Source organism: Salmo salar, chromosome 09, assembly GCF_965601325.2.
Source record: "Salmo salar chromosome 09, fSalSal1, whole genome shotgun sequence".
Taxonomy (NCBI): Eukaryota; Metazoa; Chordata; class Actinopteri; order Salmoniformes; family Salmonidae; genus Salmo; species Salmo salar.
In genome coordinates, this window is record NC_138299.1 from 131,739,554 (window position 1) to 131,759,489 (window position 19,936).

At 46.5% G+C, this 19,936-nt stretch overlaps 2 protein-coding genes across 4 annotated transcripts in view; one reads left to right on the forward strand and one right to left on the reverse strand.

Moving 5' to 3' along the window:
* LOC106612882 (unconventional myosin-VIIa) overlaps positions 1-2,835 on the forward strand; it is a 41,672-nt gene extending 38,837 nt beyond the window's left edge. Inside the window, exon 49 of the mRNA XM_082956296.1 lies at positions 184-2,835. Coding sequence (XP_082812422.1) covers positions 184-276 — 93 coding nt within the window. The 3' untranslated portion in view covers positions 277-2,835. The remainder of the gene's footprint in view (positions 1-183) is intronic.
* Positions 2,836-2,935: 100 nt separating this feature from the next.
* LOC106612759 (glycerophosphodiester phosphodiesterase domain-containing protein 5) overlaps positions 2,936-19,936 on the reverse strand; it is a 41,915-nt gene continuing 24,914 nt past the window's right edge. For 2 of the 3 annotated variants that reach the window (XM_045724524.2, XM_082956298.1), the window contains exons 2-17: positions 18,432-18,663; positions 13,731-13,836; positions 12,892-12,995; positions 11,381-11,474; positions 10,572-10,631; positions 10,364-10,462; positions 10,131-10,224; positions 9,077-9,222; positions 8,308-8,390; positions 7,453-7,603; positions 7,111-7,329; positions 6,762-6,919; positions 6,531-6,675; positions 5,934-6,016; positions 5,652-5,731; positions 2,936-5,274 (exon numbers count right to left, since the gene is read on the reverse strand). In XM_045724524.2, the coding sequence (XP_045580480.1) occupies positions 5,180-5,274; positions 5,652-5,731; positions 5,934-6,016; positions 6,531-6,675; positions 6,762-6,919; positions 7,111-7,329; positions 7,453-7,603; positions 8,308-8,390; positions 9,077-9,222; positions 10,131-10,224; positions 10,364-10,462 (1,353 nt within the window). In that variant the 5' untranslated portion in view covers positions 10,572-10,631; positions 11,381-11,474; positions 12,892-12,995; positions 13,731-13,836; positions 18,432-18,663 and the 3' untranslated portion in view covers positions 2,936-5,179. The remainder of the gene's footprint in view (positions 5,275-5,651; positions 5,732-5,933; positions 6,017-6,530; positions 6,676-6,761; positions 6,920-7,110; positions 7,330-7,452; positions 7,604-8,307; positions 8,391-9,076; positions 9,223-10,130; positions 10,225-10,363; positions 10,463-10,571; positions 10,632-11,380; positions 11,475-12,891; positions 12,996-13,730; positions 13,837-18,431; positions 18,664-19,936) is intronic. The other variant, XM_045724525.2, reaches the window with a different exon arrangement.

The following is a 19,936-nucleotide window of genomic DNA, read 5'->3' on the forward strand; positions in this document are numbered from 1 at the left end:
AAACACACGTGAGCCCTCACGTACTCACTCACTCACTCACTCACTCACGCACTCACGCACTCACTCACTCACTCACTCACTCACTCACTCACTCACTCACTCACTCACTCACTCACTCACTCACTCACTCACTCACTCACTCACTCACAATGAAAACACTCAGATGTGTGTGTGTGTTTTCAGGGCTATAAGATGGATGACCTCCTGACTTCCTACATCAGCCAGATGTTGACCACCATGAGTAAACAGAGAACTGGTCGGGGCCACAGCAAGTGAACTTCCTATTGGCAGGAAGCTGCAGAGCTTATTAGAATACTGCGCCCTGTTGGCCAGCCCTGCAGTAGGGGGCGGAGCTTCTCTAACCAGGTTTGGAGGATGAGCCGGAGCCCCTCCTCTAGCACTGCCTCCAGCTATACCCATAGCAATGACCTTAGCAATGTCTATAGCAACAACCCCAGCAACGATCCTGATGACGAGCCCTCCAGTGAGGATGACTACCTCTAAGCCCCTTTATCCTCCCAGAGACACTGTGTACACACACACACACACACACACACACACACACACACACACACACACACACACACACACACACACACACACACACACACACACACACACACACACACACACACACACACACACACACACACACACACACACACACAGCAACAAGTAGTTACTGAAAACATTTATTACGTTAACTTACTGAGTAAAATAACCATAAATAGCTTTAATATATTGTTTTCTTCCAGGTCTGTTCATGACAGAGGTTTGCATGCTCTTACTGTAGCTGAATAGATTTTTACTGAACTGTCAATACATTTTTTCAAGTTTTGTCTAAAGCCTTAACAGTTTTTCTTATTTAACGTGGCTTTTAAACCAGTTGCCTCTGTTTCTAAAGCAGCATAGTAGTCCATGTGACAAACCGCTGCAGTTCTGTTCAGATGTCTGATGTTGTTTTTTCTATATTATTCTTGTGTTTGTTTTGTCTCTTATCATCACAGTTAAGGCTCATTTATACATAGCCTATGCAAGTACACTACTCAAGCTTTTCTGCGGTTCTGCTTACTTGAGTAGAAAAAATATGCAAACCAGCAGCCTCGGAAGTAGTAACTCAACACAACAACGCAAAATCGCCATTTTGCACAGCTAATTATGTTATTGCGTTTCCTACTTGCGCATGGTATAGTTAGGTTTTAGCTGAGAGGTCTGTCTGTGCTGTAAGCCTCAGGTGGACTTGCCTGCTGTGGAGTTTTAACATTTAGTGTTTGACCAGAAAGGATCATTATCTGTTGGTATTTGGCAGATCTATGTACTGTAGCTCTATGAGACTAGTGTTTAACTCACCAATGGCCTTTGTCATACTCACTAGAACTAGGGATGCAAAGCTCCCTACAATCCTTAGTAGAACCAGGTCCAGACCTGACTCAGCTGGAAAACAACTGATCCATGAATGATTCTGAGTTCTGCATGAAGAGTTCTATACCCTGCATCCCAATGGTACCCTATTTCCTCCATAGTGCTCTTGTCAAAAGTAATGCACTATAAAGGGAATATGGTGTCATTTGGGACGCACTCTATGTGTTAGTTGTTCAGACAGGATGCTGATGTTACTGTCTGTTTCTCCTGTTCTGCACAGAGGAGCTTGACATCACTACAAACACCTCCTTCCCGCCATCACTAACTAACCTGTCTGTTGAATTTGTTAAGTTTTGTTTAAGATTTATGGTACTTATTTTATATTTACATTGTGTAAGGTATCTGTCCATGTAGTGAAAGGGGGAATCAGTCTATATTCTGCAGGTGATGGTTTACATTAACAACACAGAGTTCTGGGTAAATTTTAACTATTTAGCTCAATGTATGGTTCACAACAGTGTGGATGTGTCCCAAATGGCATCCTATTCCATATATAGGGCTCTGGTAAAAAAAAAATAAGGCTCTGGGCAAAAGTAATGCACTGTTTACAGAATAGGGTGCCATTTAGGATGCACAGTGTTCCCGGTCTGTCTGGGTGATATTACTACAGCATAACTACAGCATTACTACAGCATTACTACAGCAGCTGTGTTGCTCTACTGTCTGGACAGAAGACATGACGACGGTGGAGCTACTGTCAGAGATGCCGTTAGTCTAGTTTTCTTTGCCTTGCCTCTCCTCTGCACCCCGAATGAGGGCCAGGATTAAATTGGAAACCATACTGTAGTGTGCTAGACATTTAAAGGGAATTTCCAATGCAGCCGACACCTGCAGTAGTTACCTTGAATACGATCTCCGTGATGAGGTAACGTTGCCTTTAAAAGCCGCATTGTTGCCTCCAGAGTGGCACAGCGGTCTAAGGCACGGCATCGCAGTGCTAGAGGCGTCACTACAGACCCGGGTTCAATCCCAGGCTGTGTCGCAGCCGGCCGCGAATGGGAGACCCATTTGCCCCAGCGTCGTCCGAGTTAGGGGAGGGTTTGGCCACCCGGGATGTCCTTGTCCCATCGCACTCTAGCGCCTCCTTGTGGCAGGCCGGGCGCATGCACGTTGACTTCGGTCGCCAGCCGTACAGTGTTTCCTCCGACACATTGGTGCGGCTGGCTTCTGGATTAAGTGAGCAGTGTGTCAACACTGTGTTTCGGAGGATGCATGGCTCTCGATCTTCGCCTCTCCCGAGTCTACGGCAGTTGGAGCAATGGGACAAGACTCTAACTACCAATTGGATATCACAAAAAAGGGGTAAAAAGTACCAAAAAACAAACAAAACAAAGCTGCATTGTAGATTAGAAACCTCAGATTGAATCCTGGCTGAGGTGTCTGTTTTTATAAAAATAAAGATGATTGGATGGAGACAGTGGCCGATGTCTTTTTTTCAACTGGAGTAACAGAAGTAGCGTTATACTGTGGACATGGAATCAAATGGGTTAATCAATGAATACAACCAACTCAATCCTTTATAGATTTTTAATATCAGGTAATACCATTTACAGTCAGAAAATAGTAACATAACATAGAGAAGGCTCATATACATTAAAACAAAACGGTCGTCCTGTTATACAGAAAACAACCAGAAATACTATGTATCCTTTTGCTATTTAACAACAATTACATTCGGAGTGTTTGATACCTTTGAATCATTGTTGGGACCAAATATAGGTTTCGATTCCTGATAGCATGGTATTTGTATAGCCTAGCGGTCTCTAATGCAAGCAAGGCGGAGTGCAATTCCACCAATGGCAGAAGATCATTATTTTACTCTCTGGTCATCAGGATATCAACTGCTCTATTGTTAGTTGGTTTACTGTGAACATACAGATTGTCAACATGTATTTTCTGTCTTGGAGAGTTTTAGAATGACTTGTGAGAATGTATTGGGACAGTTCTAGAATGTCTTTGCGTGTTCTAAAATGCCCTGGGATAGTTCTAGAATGTCTTGGGAGGGTTCCAGAATCTCTTGGCGAGTTCTAGAAGGCTTCAGATAAAAACAAAAGTTTTGTAGAAGCCCATAAAATCTCTCTCCTCTCCTCTGTATGGCTGGCCAGTGGCTTGTGGACATTGTGTCTCCTATGGCACTTGGATCTCCTGTCTCCTGCTCAACACTGTCCGCAGAGCCATTACCAACCAGCCAACCCACAGATTAACACTTGAAACCAGCAACTTTCCACACAACACCTGAAAGTCATACACAGCTTCTACAACCTCAAAATAAACAATTAAGATTTAGGAGTAGATCTCATGATAGATAGATATGTGTGTTAGCAGAAGCAGATGCTGTATTCACTGCCATGCTAAAACCCTAGGCTATTGCTTGGTCATACATTCAAATATAAATAGCAACTCCTGATCATTAAAACCTTATCAAACTAAAACCACAGTACAGTCAGTGTTCACCTGCATCCATTCACTCACACAGAAAATATAAGACACTATTTAATACATTCCTCTAATGCAGCTGATGTCTTTACAGTTATAAGAATTAAAACAATATACTGAACCAAAATATAAACGCAACATGCAACAAAGATTTTACTGAGTTACAGTTCATATAAGGAAATCATTCAAGTGAAATAAATGAATTAGGGCCTAATCTATGGATTTCATATGACTAGGCAGGGGTGCAGCCATGGGTGGGCCTTGGACGGCATAGGCCCACCCAATTGACAGCAAGGCCCAGTCAATCAGAATTAGTTATTACAGACAAATACTCCTCATTACCCCTCACTCCAAACCCATCTCAGATGATCTCGCCGGTGAAGAAGCCAGATGTGGAGATCCTGGGCTGACTTGGTTTCACGTGGACTGCAGTTGTGAGGCCAGCTGGACGTACTTCCAAATTCTCTAAAACAACATTGGAGGCAGTTTATGGTAGACATTCCTGCACTCAGCATGCCATTTGCACGCTCCCTCAAAACTTGAGACATCTGTGGCATTGTGTTGTGTGACAAAACTGCACATTTTAAAGTGGCCTTTTATTGTCCCCAGCACAAGGTGCACCTCAAGAAGCTGTTTAATCAGCTTCTTGATATGCCACACCTGTCAGGTGGATGGATTATCTTGGTAAATGAGGAAATGCTCACTAACAGTGATGAAATAAGCTTTTTGTGCATATAGAACATTTCAGGGATTTTTTATTTCAGCTCATTAAATATGGGACTAACACTTATTTTTTGGTCAGTGTATATTTCATATTTGAGCAATTCAGTTCTGCAGTTCCAGTGGTCACCAGAGGGGGTGTGAATGAGCTGGTCAGGTGAGGACACAGGAACAACAGCCTTAGTCAGGATTATCAAAATACTGGCTTATCTTTCACATTAAATCAGCCTCTTCCTCTTTTTACACATTAAGTTCATCCTCTTCTCTTGTTTTCCTTCCCGTTTCCCTATGCTCATTCTTGTCCGGTCACACTTTGTGTGTACGTGACTGGGTGAGTGGCTGTATGTCTGTGTGCGTGTGTGTTACTCCTCTGTGATGGTGTTGAGGGTACTGGGGGTCCGTAGTTCCGTTCGGACATTCTCACTGGAGATGGACCAGACGTCGCTGAGCTCTGCTGGGCAAAGGTTAAGGGTTAGAAGTCAGGGGTGTGGTAGTTGGAGTTCAGGTGAGGGGTTGGTGCAGGGTTCATGTGTGGGTTGAAGTCCAAAGATTTGGGGTTTGGGAATGGTTCATGGGAGGTTTATTGGTTCATGAGTTGAGTTCATGGGTTGAGGTCCAGAGGGAGAGAGATGAGGGCTCTAGTGGGAGACTCTGAGTGGAAGGGATTCCATCGACCCCACCCTGACTCCACAGGATCTGAGGCACAGACGGAACACAGAATAATTTATGGTACGCCGGTATTCCGAGTAAAAGCTCAAATCATCCCCGAGGAACACGAATGTACACTGCCTTAAAAATGCACTAACATACTGCCTCTGATGAAACAGGCTTTTTAATGTTATGAGTCCAATACACTTGAGGGTTAGAACACCACTGGCATTGAGCAGAGATTCTTTCAGAATTTGAATTGAATGTCAGAAACTAACAGCTATTCCAGCTCATAAACTGTACAGTTTATGCAAGAGATTAAAATGTTGGTGCACCAGTGTGTTACACGCAAATAGAAGATTAGTCCAGTGGGAGAGGGCCATAGTGATGTACAGTATGCAGTATGACATTGTTGTTGTCCTTACCGGTCCTGAACTTGCTATAAGGCCTGGTCTCATGTGTCTGTCGACTGCCTGACCAGAAGTGTAGGCCTCGTTCACGCCACCTGTAGGACAGGGAGACACACACACACACACACACACACACACACACACACACACACACACACACACACACACACACACACACCACACACACACACACTTTCACCTTACAGACATACCTTTATCTAACTAACCCATTATATTTTCCACTGTAATCGCCTCAGTCACACACTTTTGACATGTATGTAGAACGTGTGAACTCACCAGTGGAATATGAAGACACAGACAATAAGAGCAGCAGAGACCAGGTCAGTCAGAACCCATATCACACTATACTGCTCTGGAGTCTGTAGGGAAACACGTGAAGACATTAGTGTGTGTTTGTGTGTCTCACCATATGGAGAAGCAATGTGTGTGTGTGTGTGTGTGTGTGTGTGTGTGTGTGTGTGTGTGTGTGTGTGTGTGTGTGTGTGTGTGTGTGTGTGTGTGTGTGTGTGTGTGTGTGTGTGTGTGTGTGTGTGTGTGTGTATAGGTATCATACCGTCTCATACCATCACCATGATGAATAACGATATGTTTGTATCACCATAAGGAGTAAATGTGTGTGTGTGTGTGTGTGTGTGTGTGTCACCATGATGAATAGCGATATGTGTGTATCACCATAAGGAGTAAATGTGTGTGTGTGTGTCACAGGAGGCTGCTGAGGGGAGGACGCTCATAATGGCTGGAATGGAGTGAATGGAATGGTATCATACACATGGATACATGTGCTTAATGAGTTCTATACCATTCTATTTATTCCGTTCCAGCCATTACTACGAGCCTGTCCTCCACTACCTGTGGTGTGTGTGTGTGTCTCACCACAAGGAGCAGCGGTGTGTGTATATCTCTCAGCAGCATGTTGTTGGTGGTAACAGAGGATGCTCCACTGCACCAGGCCAGAGAGTAGAGCCACGGCTGGTTCACTACATACAGGTTCACACTGATGTTCACCGACCTGTACTTACTGAAATGCACACAAAACCCACATACATACATGCTGGGTGAGCAGAGAGACATTTTATAGTACATCATGTGTGTGTGAGTGTGTACCTGACGTGCTGTAGAGACATGGTGCTGTAGTGCAGGTTGAGGGTAGTGATGTGGTTGTCCTGTAGTTCCTGAATAGAAGCAGTCCGTCCTGCTGTCTGTTGCAGCTCTGGATCCACCTGCTGTATCTCCTCTCTCTGATCTGATGGCAGCCACAGCACCTCACACACACACACACACACACACACACACACACACACACACACACACACACACACACACACACACACACACACACACACGCAGTATTAAGAGCAGGGAGACACCATTGAACGGCAGCAGGCCTTTCTAACATGGTCCTTTGAGTGGAAGGTAAGAACTACCACGGTGACCACCCCATCCACACACATGCCTGACTAGAGTTGATGTGTGTGTGTATGAGGTCCAGGGTGATGTTGAGGTAGTTGTCTCTGTAAGGGTGTCCAGGAGGAGGTTGTCTCAGGTCAAACAACACTGTCCTGCCCGTCCGATTCGCTACGTCCAGAACTTCTTCCAGGGAGGGAACCGTCTGATTGGCAGCTAGCGCTCGCTGCTTTGGTGACAGAGAGGACACCGTGCCAAACGGATCCCACTGGGAGGGGGTGGAGAGAGAGAGAGAGTGTGATGGTTAAAAGAGATCTTTAATACAGTTACTAACTAACCGATGGTGCTAAAGTCAGCTACTGTGTGTGTGTGCGTGTGTGCATGTCCTTACAGAGAGGAACCAGGCCCCAGCGTTGAGCTGCTGTACATCAGACCAGGTGAATAGGGCAGCAGGTGTGTGTGTTCTGTTAGGAAACACCTCTTCTACGTTAGTGGTCCTCTGAAGGGTCAGGTCATGCATCACAAATGGAACGCCATCAGCACTAGGAGAGAGGGAGGGGAGAGAAAGAGAAGGGGGAGGGGAGAGAGGGGGAGATTAGGTCCTGGCGTTCACATGGTCAAGACAAACATGTGGCAGGTGAAGCTACACTAGGTCTGCTAGCTGCCTGTTACCAGCCCTGGGTTCAAATACTATTTGAAATCTTTCAAATACTTTGAGCGTTTGCTTTAGCCTGCCTGGAGTGCCTGATGGGCCAAGTTTGCAGTTTTGCAACTATTCTATTGGTTCCATTACACCAGGCAAACTCCATTACACCCTGGCCCCTTCTCTTTCTCTCAAGCCCAGCTAAAGTATCTGATATTATTAGAAATAGTATTTGAACCCAGGGCTGCATGCTACATGCTAATGCTAAAAGCCACATAGCCAGGCTAGCAGGCCTGGACAGGAGTATTAACCGCTAACTGGATTAGCTAGGATGCAATCACATTAACTGGGAGGAGTGGAAGGACGCTAACGCTAATGTCTGATCTCTAGGATTATTACAAGGCTAGCCAGGACAGGACAGGGCAGGACAGGGGTCAAGGCTAGCCAGGACACAGGGCTATTACAGGGATCAGAAGGGGACAGACAGACAAGACAAGATAGACAGACAAACGGACAAACAATCCAAGACAGACAGACAGACAGACAGACAGACAGACAGACAGACAGACAGACAGACAGACAGACAGACAGACAGATGTGTACCTTATAGTGACGTCAGTCTCAAACCCATCCACTCCAGCCTCCACTGCGCTCTCAAAAGACATTAGAGTGTTCTCTGGGGCAAGCTGTTAGAGGTCAGACATGCACGAGAACACACACACACACACACACACACACACACACACACACACACACACACACACACACACACACACACACACACACACACACACACACACACACACACACACACACACACACACACACACACACACACACACACAGGCATCAACAACGCACAGTGCCAAGTACATTTTCCAGTGTCAGACTTTATTCTAATCAGGAACTCTCTCTCTAACTGACTCTCTAAAGTAACATGAGGCCAGAGCCTCTGGGTTAAAGTTATGTTACTGGATTTACCTGTATATTGTATGTCGTAGTATTGATAGATAGTGATGTTATTGACAGATAGTGATAATATTGATAATGAAGTTATTGCTAGTGATAATATTGATGATGATGTTATTGATATATATAATATTGATATTGAAGTTATTGATAGATAGTGATAATAGTGATAATGAAGTTATTGATAGATAGGGATCATGTTGATAATGTGACTGGTTGTACCATGGGAGCTTCTCTGTGTCATTTTACTGTTTACTGCAAGTGGTAGTACTGATATATAGGGATAATATTGATCTTGATAGTGTATGACACTGTGATTGGTCATACCATGCTGCTCTGGGTGCTACTGAATCTTTGAGCAGTATTAAGCTGTAATGATAGATGTATGATAGGTTGGTCATACCATGGGAGCTCCTCTGCGTCCGAGTAGTGTTGGTTTTGGCCCCAGGGTTCCAGCTTCTCTGATGCAGGGAGAATACATGGCCAGAGGAACCAGGTACAGACTGAACAATACACTCATGTACACACCCAACAGACACACCTGATGCACTTGAGAGAGAGAGAGAGAGAGAGAGAGAGAGAGAGAGAGAGAAAGAGAGAGAGAGAGAGAGAGAGAGAGAGAGAGAGAGAGAGAGAGAGAGAGAGAGAGAGAGAGAGAGATTATATTTCAAAACAACCTCATACAGGAACAAGTCTAGCAGGTCCAGTGTTCTAATTCTAGAGTTATACAAGTCATAATAATGAAATTAGAGCTTAAAGGGGAAATCTGTGATTGCTAGATCCATATATATTTTTTTACTTTAAAATGTATGTTATTTACCCATTGATTGCTTGAAGAATGTATAAATGCCTCATGAATTTATAAACGCTTGGTCTATGAATGTAATGAGAGTGGTTACATTTCTCCAGCCCCATCTTTTAGATGTTGACCAAAACAGGTGGCGGGTAGGTGCTTTGTTATTGTGTGAACTGCAGATTGCCCCTTTAAATCAGACTACTGTACACCTGACAGGGCTCTAGGTGTGTGTGTGTGTGTCATTATCCTCCACAGAGAGGCCAGACATGAGTCAGCTAGTCCACCTACAGCTTCACGTCACCACGACGACTCAGAACAGTGACCATGGAGATGACAGAGAAACAAGAGAGAGCGAGAGGTGGAAGGAAAAAGAGACAGAGAGAGAGTGAAGGACAGTGTGCGTAATGGCAGTGTCTATGCAGGCTTTTATAACTCTGAAAAGGTCCCACTCAGTCTCAGTCAATAGAGGTTGCGTTCCTCTGCTCAGACGTTGCATACGTCAATCAATGGTTGCATGCCACGTCATTGACCGTGCAGTCGGGCACTAGTTTGCTATAACATACATGTAGATGTGATTAGCTGATACGTACAATACCTATTCAGGCTTTGAAACACGACCAGAACCTGGACTTGTTTTACAGCAGCCAATCGGAGCACTTACCTCTCTTGTTCAAACGAAAAAAGTGCAGCGCAATTGGCCAGGACAGGAGAGTCATCAATAAAACCCCGCCTACCTGAAGAAAGGGGGCTGTGACCTAGCCAATCAGGAGGGGGATAGAGAAGGGGAGGGCGAGAAAGGTTCATATCACAATGCAGACAACTGAACATACACATTTCACATTGTTGCTTTGGGTCGCATGATGTGATTGGTCTGTGACGGCTAGACTGGCCAACCTGCAGGGAGAGGAGAAGGGTCTTCCACTCTTTACTCCACACCTCAGAGAGAACGGCCGTGGCACTGACAGAGAACGCCATGGTCACCACGATCCCCATCTAACACAGAAAAATAACAAAGGACTAATCAACATGTGTCATCCTGATCAGTCTGTGCTGCTTCACAGATGTTGAATGTGTGCTGTACTCCATGGAGGATAGGAGATACCTTGTGACTCCAGTGAAGATACAGCCTCTGTCCCTCAGACAGTAAACACACTGCTAGTACCTGCAAGACAACAACAGAGAGACGTAGATTAACAGAGCAGCAGTAGTACTGTTGTATAGTAATGTAGTAGTACTGAAGAGAGCAGGGGTAGTATAGTTGTATAGTAATGTAGTAGTACTGAAGAGAGCAGGGGTAGTACAGTTGTATAGTAATGTAGTAGTACTGAAGAGAGCAGGAGTAGTATAGTTGTATAGTAATGTAGTAGCACTGAAGAGAGCAGCAGTAGTACAGTTGTATAGTAATGTAGTAGTACTGAAGACAGCATCAGTAGTAGTATAGTGATAGTACTAAAGTTGTCACTAGCAACAGCAAAAATATAGTAGTAATAATATTATAGTAATAGTAGTAATATAAGAATAGTAGTATTTATGGTAGTATTACTAGTTCTCACCAGCAGCAGAGAGATGTAGGTTAAATGAACAGCAGTAGTAGTATAGTAGTAGTAACAGTAGTAATAGTATAGTAATATCAGTAGTATAAGAATAGTAGTATTTATAGTAGTAGTAGTAGTAGTAATAGTTCTCACCAGTAGCAGAGAGATGTAGGTTAAATGAGCAGCAGAAGTAGTATAGTAGTAGTAACAATAGTAATAGTACGGGGGGAAAAAATGTATGAAATGTATGCATTCACTACTGTAAGTCGCTCTGGATAAGAGTGTCTGCTAAATGACTAAAATGTAAAATGTAATAGTACAGTAATATCAGTAGTATAAGTATAGCAGTATTTATAGTAGTAGTACTAGTTCGTACCAGCAGCAGAGAGATGTAGGTGAACAGAGCAGCAGCAACAACCAGCAGCACCAGAGACCAGGGGAACCAGAATCCCAGAGTCTCAAATTTAAACCTGCAATACATACATATAAACTCAATCCAAATAACTTCCCAGATCTTTCCCATGCTTGTTCAATGAACAATAAACAATGAATGAACATGCACCTGTGGAATGGCTGTAAAGACACTAACAGCTTACAGAGACGGTAGGTAATTAAAGTCACAGTTATGAAAACTTAGGACACTAAAGAAGCCTTTCTACTGACTCTGAAAAACACCAAAAGAAATATGCACAGGGTCCCTGCTCATCTGCGTGAATGTGCCTTAGGCATGCTGCAAGGAGGCATGAGGATTGCAGATGTGGCCAGGGAAATAAATTGCAATGTCCGTACTGTGAGACGCCTAAGACAGCGCTACAGGGAGACAGGACGGACAGCTGATCGTCCTCCCAGTGGCAGACCACGTGTAACAACACCTGCACAGGATCAGTACATCCGAACATCACACCTGCGGGACAGATACAGGATGGCAACAACTGCCAGAGTTACACCAGGAACGCACAATCCCTCCATGAGTGATCACACTGTCCACAATAGGCTGAGAGTGGCTGGACTGAGGGCTTGTAGGCCTGCTGTAAGGAAGGTCCTCACCAGACATCACTGGCAACAACGTCGCCTATTGGCACAAATCCACCGTCGCTGGACCAGACAGGACTGGCAAAGTCTTGACTGACGAGTCGTGGTTTGTCTCACCAGGGGTGATGGTCGGATTCGCGTTTATCGTCGAAGGAATGAGCGTTACACCGAGGCCTGTACTCTGGAGCGGGATCAATTTGGAAGTGGAGGGTCCGTCATGGTCTGGGGCGGTGTGTCACAGCATCATCGGACTGAGCTTGTTGTCGTTGCAGGCAATCTCAACACTGTGCATTACAGGGAAGACATCCTCCTCCCTCATGTGGTACCCTTCCTGCAGGCTCATCCTGACATGACCCTCCAGCATGACAATGCCACCAGCCATACTGCTTGTTCTGTGCGTGATTTCCTGCAAGACAGGAATGTCAGTGTTCTGCCATGGCCAGCGAAGAGCCTGGATCTCAATCCCATTGAGCACGTCTGGGACCTGTTGGATCGGAGGGTGAGGGCTAGGGTCATTCCCTCCAGAAATGTCCGGGAACTTGCAGGTGCCTTGGTGGAAGAGTGGGGTAACATCTTACAGCAAGAACTGGCAAATCTGGTGCAGTCCATGAGGAGGAGATGCACTGCAGTACTTAATGCAGCTGGTGGCCACACCAGATACTGTTACTGTTACTTTTGATTTTGACCCCCCCTTTGTTCAGGGACACATTATTCCATTTCGGTTAGTCACATGTCTGTGGAACTTGTTCCGTTTATGTCTCAGTTGTTGAATCTTGTTAAGTTCATACACATTTTTACGCATGTTAAGTTTACTGAAAATAAACACATGTGTGTGTGTGTGTGTGTGTGACCCACCAGTCAAAGTCATTGTAATCGTTGTGAGCCTGGCTCCAGAAGTAGAGGAACAAAGAGGAGAGAAGGAAGGTCAGGACCAGGAATACCACGCTCCCACACTCCACCTGGAGGAGAGAGAGAAGGAGGAAGAGAGGGGGGAGAGAGAAGGGTGAGAGGGGATGGGAAGGGGAGAGAGAGATGGGGGAGAGGGTGAGGGAGGGTGGAGGGAGGGAGGGGGGGGGGCGGGGGATGTAGGGAGAGAGGGGAGGTGTCAGAGAGAGAAAGAGTGAGAGGGAGGGGGTCAGAGAAAGAGAGTAATTTTTCCTATAAAGACATAGTTCAGTAAAATGACAAACACACACTGCAGTATGTAAGCAGAGAGAAAGATTGACATTGGGAAAAGAGTGGTCATCAGCTGATCAGAGCGAATGATGATGTAAATACGCTAGCTAGGTAGTTAACTAAGCTGTCAAAACAAAATAGTTGTTACTTGATTTGAGTTTGTTCTGCTGCTAACATCTGCCTCTTACTAACAAGCAGTTGAATTGCTCCATTTCCCACCTGGCACCCGCAGACAGTGGCCACTGCATGCAAGTCAGACACGAGCACGCTCTAAGAGTGGGAAGGCTGGGAAGGGGGTACTTTCTGAGATTCAAGAGTTTATGAAATTAGCTATTTTGATGTTACATTTCAAATTACAACAACAGAATTAAAAAGTAGGCTACATCCACATGTAGGCTGCAAGGACACTTTTTCATAAGAGGACACTGGTTGAGCCCTATCTGTGCACGTGTCTGAGTCTGAGTGTGTGTGTGTGTGTGGTGTGTGTGCGAGCGTGCTTCTGTGTGTGTATAACCAACCCTGCTGCAGCAGCTCTCCCCAGGCTGTGACTTGGCCCTCTGGTAGCGTCTCCATTGACAGCCGTATAGACCAGCCAGACATGACACAAACGGCTGGTGCTCATACCTAGATAAAAGCACAATAATACTATAATATAATGCAATATACAAGAATATACTACAATAATACTATAATATAATGCAATATATAACAATATTGTCACGACTTCCGCCGAAGTTGGTGCCTCTCCTTGTTCGGGCGGCGGTCGACGTCACCGGCTTTCTAGCCGCCACCGATCTACGTTTCTTTTTCTATGTTGTTTTGTCTTGATTGTACACACCTGGTTTCCATTACGTTATAATTTACTCCCTATTTAACCCTCTGGTTCCCACGCGTGTTTGTTCGTTGTGAAGTGGTCAGTATTTCTGTGAGCTGGTGTGTTTCCCAGTGTGGAATATGTTTGGTTTATTTTTGAGTAAAGTTACGTTTTTACTCAGTTCTGTGTCCTGTTCCTGACTCCGTCCAACCCGCTACACACTGACACTTGACAGAAACACGCACCGATATTATGGAGTCAGTAGGTGCACCCAGTCCTCCGTTACCAGTGGAGGAGCGCATCCAGCAGCACGCAACGATGCTCCAAAATCTGGGCACAGCCATGGATCGCGTGCTGCACACCATGGAGCGATGGGAGAGAGGGGGCTCTCGCTCCCGAGGGCATATGATGGGACGGCTGCCGGGTGCCAGGGGTTCCTGCTCCAGTTGGAGCTCTACCTGGCGACCATTTACCCGGCTCCCTCGGGACACGAGAGCGTGTCCACCCTCATCTCCTGTTTGTCGGGGAAAGCGCTTGAGTGGGCCAACGCCGTCTGGGGAGGAGTAGACGCCGTGTCGGGGGAATGTATAGAATTTCCTGAGTTTCCCCTGCATTCCCAGCATAAGGCGCTAGTAGATTCAGGCGCAGCTGGGAACTTTATTGACCGTTCATTTGCACTAGTTTAGGGATCCCTATTGTTCCTGTTGATGTGCCCTTCCCTGTACATGCCTTAGATAGTCGTCCGTTAGGGTCGGGGCTGATTAGGGAGGTCACAGCTCCACTATGTATAATAACACAGGAGTGTCATGAGGAGAGAATTAGTCTCTTTCTGATCAATTCTCCTGCGTTTCCTGTGGTGTTGGGGCTTCCCTGGTTGGCCTATCATGACCCCACTATTTCGTGGCAACAGGGGGCTCTCAAGGGATGGTCACGTCAGTGCTCAGGGAGGTGTGTAGGTGTTTCCATAGGTGCAACTATGGTGGAGAATCCAAACCAAGTCTCCACCATGCACATCCCCCCCGAATATGGTGATTTGGCTCTCGCCTTCTGTAAGAAGAAATAAATCTCCTGGTAGACGCAGCCCTTCCCAGGAGTCACATGTATCCTCTGTCACAGGAGGAGACAGCGGCTATGGAAACATATGTCTCCGAATCTCTGGGGCAGGGATACATTCGGCCTTCCACTTCACCTGCCTCCTCGAGTCTCTTTTTTGTGAAGAAGAAGGATGGAGATTTACGCCTGTGTATTGACTATCGAGGTATAAATCAGATCACGGTGAGGTATAGTTACCCGTTGCCTCTCATAGCCAGTGTGACAGTTATTGCACGGGGCGCACTTCTTCACAAAATTGGATCTCAGGAGCGCTTACAACCTGGTGCGTATCCGGGAGGGGGATGAGTGGAAGACGGCATTTAGTACCACCTCTGGGCACTATGAGTACCTCGTCATGCCGTACGGGTTGATGAATGCTCCATCAGTCTTCCAATTCTTTGTAGACAAGATTTTCAGGGACCTGCACGGGCAGGGTGTAGTGGTGTATATAGATGACATTCTAATATACTCCGCTACACACGCCGAGAATGTGTCCCTGGTGCGCAGGGTGCTTGGTCGACTGTTGGAGCATGACCTGTACGTCAAGGCTGAGAAAGTCTGTTCTTCCAACAGTCCGTCTCCTTCCTAAGGTACCGCCTGTCCGCATCAGGGGTGGAGATGGAAAATGACCGCATTTCAGCCGTGCGTAATTGGCCGACTCCCACCAGGGTAAAGGAGGTGCAGCGGTTCTTAGGGTTTGACAACTACTACCTGAGGTTTATCCAGGGCTTCGATCAGGTAGCGGCTCCCATTACCTCCTTGCTGAAGGGGGGACCGGTGCGACTGCAGTGGTCAGCTGGGGCGGACAGGGCTTTTGGTCACCTGAAGGCTCTGTTTACCTCATCTCCCGTGCTGGCTCATCCTGATCCCTCCTTGGCATTTATAGTGGAGGTGGATGCATCCGAGGCTGGGATAGGAGCCGTGCTCTCTCAGTGCTCGGGCATATCACCAAAGCTCCGCCCCTGTGCTTTCTTTTCGAAGAAGCTCAGCCCGGCGGAGCGAAACTATGATGTGGGGACCGGGAGCTGTTGGCTGTTGTCAAGGCTCTGAAGGAGTGGAGGCATTGGCTTGAGGGGGCTAAACACCCTTTCCTCATTTGGACTGACCACCGCAATCTGGAGTACATCCGGGCGGCGAGGAGACTGAACCCTCGCCAGGCAAGGTGGGCCATGTTTTTCACCCGTTTTGTTTTCTCCCTATCCTACAGACCAGGTTCCCTGAACGTGAAGGCAGACGCACTGTCCCGGATGTATGACACAGAGGAGCGGTCCACGGATCCCACTCCCATACTTCCAGCTTCTTGCCTGGTGGCACCGGTGGTATGGGAGGTGGACGCGGACATCGAGCGGGCGTTACGTACAGAGCCCGCTCCCACCCAGTGTCCAGTTGTGCATCTGTACGTTCCGTCTGATGTCCGCGATTGTTTGATCTGTTGGGCCCACATGTCACCCTCCTCTGGTCATCCTGGCATCAGTCGGACAGTGTGCTGTCTTAGTGGGAAGTACTGGTGGCCCACTTTAGCTAAGGACGTGAGGGTTTGTTTCCTCCTGCTTGGTATGCGCCCAGTGCAAGGCACCTAGACACCAGCCCAGAGGAAAATTACAACCCTTACCCATTCCACAGCGGCTGTGGTCACACCTATCGGTGGATTTCGTGACGGATCTTCTTCCGTCACAGGGAAACACCATGATCCTGGTTGTTGTGGATCGGTTTTCTAAGTCCTGCCATCTCCTTCCTTTGCCCGGTCTCCCTACGGCTCTACAGACTACGGAGGCCCTGTTCACCCACGTCTTCCAGGACTACGGGGTGCCAGAGGATATAGTTTCTGATCGGGGTCCCCAGTTCACGTCTAGGGTCTGGAGGGCATTTATGGAACGCCTGGGGGTCTCGGTCAGCCTTACCTCAGGTTTTCACCCCGAGAGTAACAGGCAGGTGGAGAGAGTTAACCAGGATGTGGGTAGGTTTCTGCGGTCCTATTGCCAGGACCGGCTGGGGGAGTGGGCGGTTTTCATCCCCTGGGCGGAGATGGCACTCCACCACTCCTCCACTAACCTATCTCCTTTTCAGTGTGTACTAGGTTATCAGCCGGTCCTGACACCGTGGCATCAGAGCCAGATCGAGGCACCTGCGGTGGATGAATGGTTTCGGCGCTCGGAGGAGACATAGGACGCTGCCCATGTGCACCTGCAACGGGCCATCAGGCGGCAGAAGGCGAGCGCCGACCGCCACCGCAGTGAGGGGACCGGGTCTGGCTCTCGACCCGAAACCTTCGCCTGCCCTGCCGGAAGCTGGGTCCTCGGTTTGTAGGGCCATTTAAAGTCCTGAGGAGACTGAACAAGGTTTGTTATAGGTTACAGCTCCCCCTGATTACTGTATTAACCCCTCGTTCCATGTGTCTCTTCTCAGGCCGGTGGTGGCTGGTCCGCTCCAGCAGTCTGAGGTGCGGGAGGTTCCTCCGCCCCCTCTGGACATCAAGGGGGCCCCGGCGTATACTGTACGAGCCATCATGGACTCAAGGCGTCGGGCGAGGGGCCTTCAGTACCTCTTGGAGTGGGAGGGGTACGGTCCGGAGGAGAGATGCTGGGTGCCGGTGGAGGACATCCTGGACCCTTCCTTACTGCAGGAATTTCACCGTCTCCACCCGAATCGTCCTGCGCCTCGTCCTCCGGGTCGTCCCCGAGGCCGGTGTCAAGGGGGGGTTACTGTCACAACTTCCGCCGAAGTTGGTGCCTCTCCCTGTTCAGGCGGCGTTCAGCGGTCGACGTCACCGGCTTTCTAGCCACCACCGATCTACGTTTCTTTTTCTATGTTGTTTTGTCTTGATTATCCACACCTGGTTTCCATTACGTTATAATTTACTCCCTATTTAACCCTCTGGTTCCCACATGGTTTTGTGCGTGTTTGTTCATTGTGAAGTGGTCAGTATTTCTGTGAGCTGGTGTGTTTCCCAGTGTGGAATATATGTTTGGTTTATTTTCGAGTAAAGTTACATTTTTACTCAGTTCTGTGTCCTGCGCCTGACTTCGTCCGACCCGCTACACACTGACACTTGACAAACATACTACAATAATACTATAATATAATGCAATATACAAGAATATACTACTATAATATAATGCAATATACAAGAATATACTACAATAATACTAAAATATAATGCAATATACAAGAATATACTATAATATCACCTGAGAACAACACACTATAATGATACTAGTATACCTGTTAACGACAGCTTAAACTATAGTACTGTATCATCTATCATTTAGAATGGAATCTTCTACACAAGACAACACACACACTAGTAGTTTACCTCTGCAGCAGCTGCCGCCGCACCACCTTTAGCTTCCCCAGCTTCAGACTGGACACGGACCCTCACCCACAGCCTTACCCACAGCTCCTCATCACAGAGAGAGAAGGAAAGGAGGGGGGAGACAGGGGAAGAGAGACAGAAAGGAAGGGAAGGAGAGAGAGACAGGCGGGACAGGAAAGATGGAATGGAGACTTTCTTTGGTCCCAGTTGTGTATTCGGTATTGGAGGAGAGCTGTGGAATGAGAGAGAGAGAGAGATGGGAGCTTAAGGGGGCAATCTGTAATTTCTACATACATTTTTGGACTTTAAAACATATGATATTTACCCATTTATTTCTTGAAGAATTTATAAATGCCTTATGAGTTTAATTCAACTGTTGTACCCCATCACAACCCAAAACATAAACTTAGAGAGACTTTAGTAGATGATGCAGGCAATACATAAGTTTACCAACAGACCAGGATTTACCAGAGGAAAGCTAGTAGACCTAGGGCTAGATTCAATCCAATTGCCCCTTTCAGTTATGAACCTTTAAAAGGCAATGTTTCCGCGTTTGGAAAACCGCATTCACAGTACAAGCTGCATATGCTGGCTCAACTGGAAATTAATTACCTTTAAATGTCAATCGCTCTATCACGATCTCCCATGGTCCGATTTGAATCTAGGCCCTACTGTATCTTTGGACACATCCAAAATGCCCTCCCTTCTCCAGCCCTGAGCTCCATCCATCAACACTGGGCTGCATCCAGCTCCTTTTTAAACACTAACATACTGTATCTAGTCTACTTAAAACCAGTTCACCGAACAAACATCTACAGCACTCTGCACTGTCTCCCCTGATCTAACACCCCATCTACAGAACTCTGCACTGTCTCCAATGATCTAACACTCCATCCTGTACACTGACCTAAGACCTGAAGTTAGTTAGAGAGAGAGGGTTGGGGGAAGGAGGAAGGGAGAGAGGGAGTACTCGTCTTCCGGTTAGAGTGGATAGGATAGAAGATATTAAGACTAGGGAAAGAGATGAGGGTAAATATAGGAGCGCTGAAGGCCTACTACCTATCAGACAAACAATCAACCAATCAGGTAGGCTACCCAAACAGGTCTCCCCCACAGAACACAAACTATCTACCTTCTTCACTCTATTTGTTTTCATTTTGGACATTTAGCTTAAAATTAGTCGATTCAAATATAGCTTACGAAAGTTCTATCAGGAAGGCTGGTCTGAATGCTTCTTTAACTTCTATGGGCTAGGTGGCACGTCACCATCCCACTCTATTCAACAGCCAGTGGAAGAGCGTGGCGCGAAATACAAAACCTCAAAAATTCTATAATTTAAATTTTTCAAACATACGACTATTTTACACCATTTTAAAGACAAGACTCTCGTTAATCTAACCACATTGTCCGATTTCAAAAAGGCTTTACAGCGAAAGCAAAACATTAGATTATGTTAGGAGAGTACATAGCCACAAATAATCCCACAGCCATTTTCCAAGCAAGCA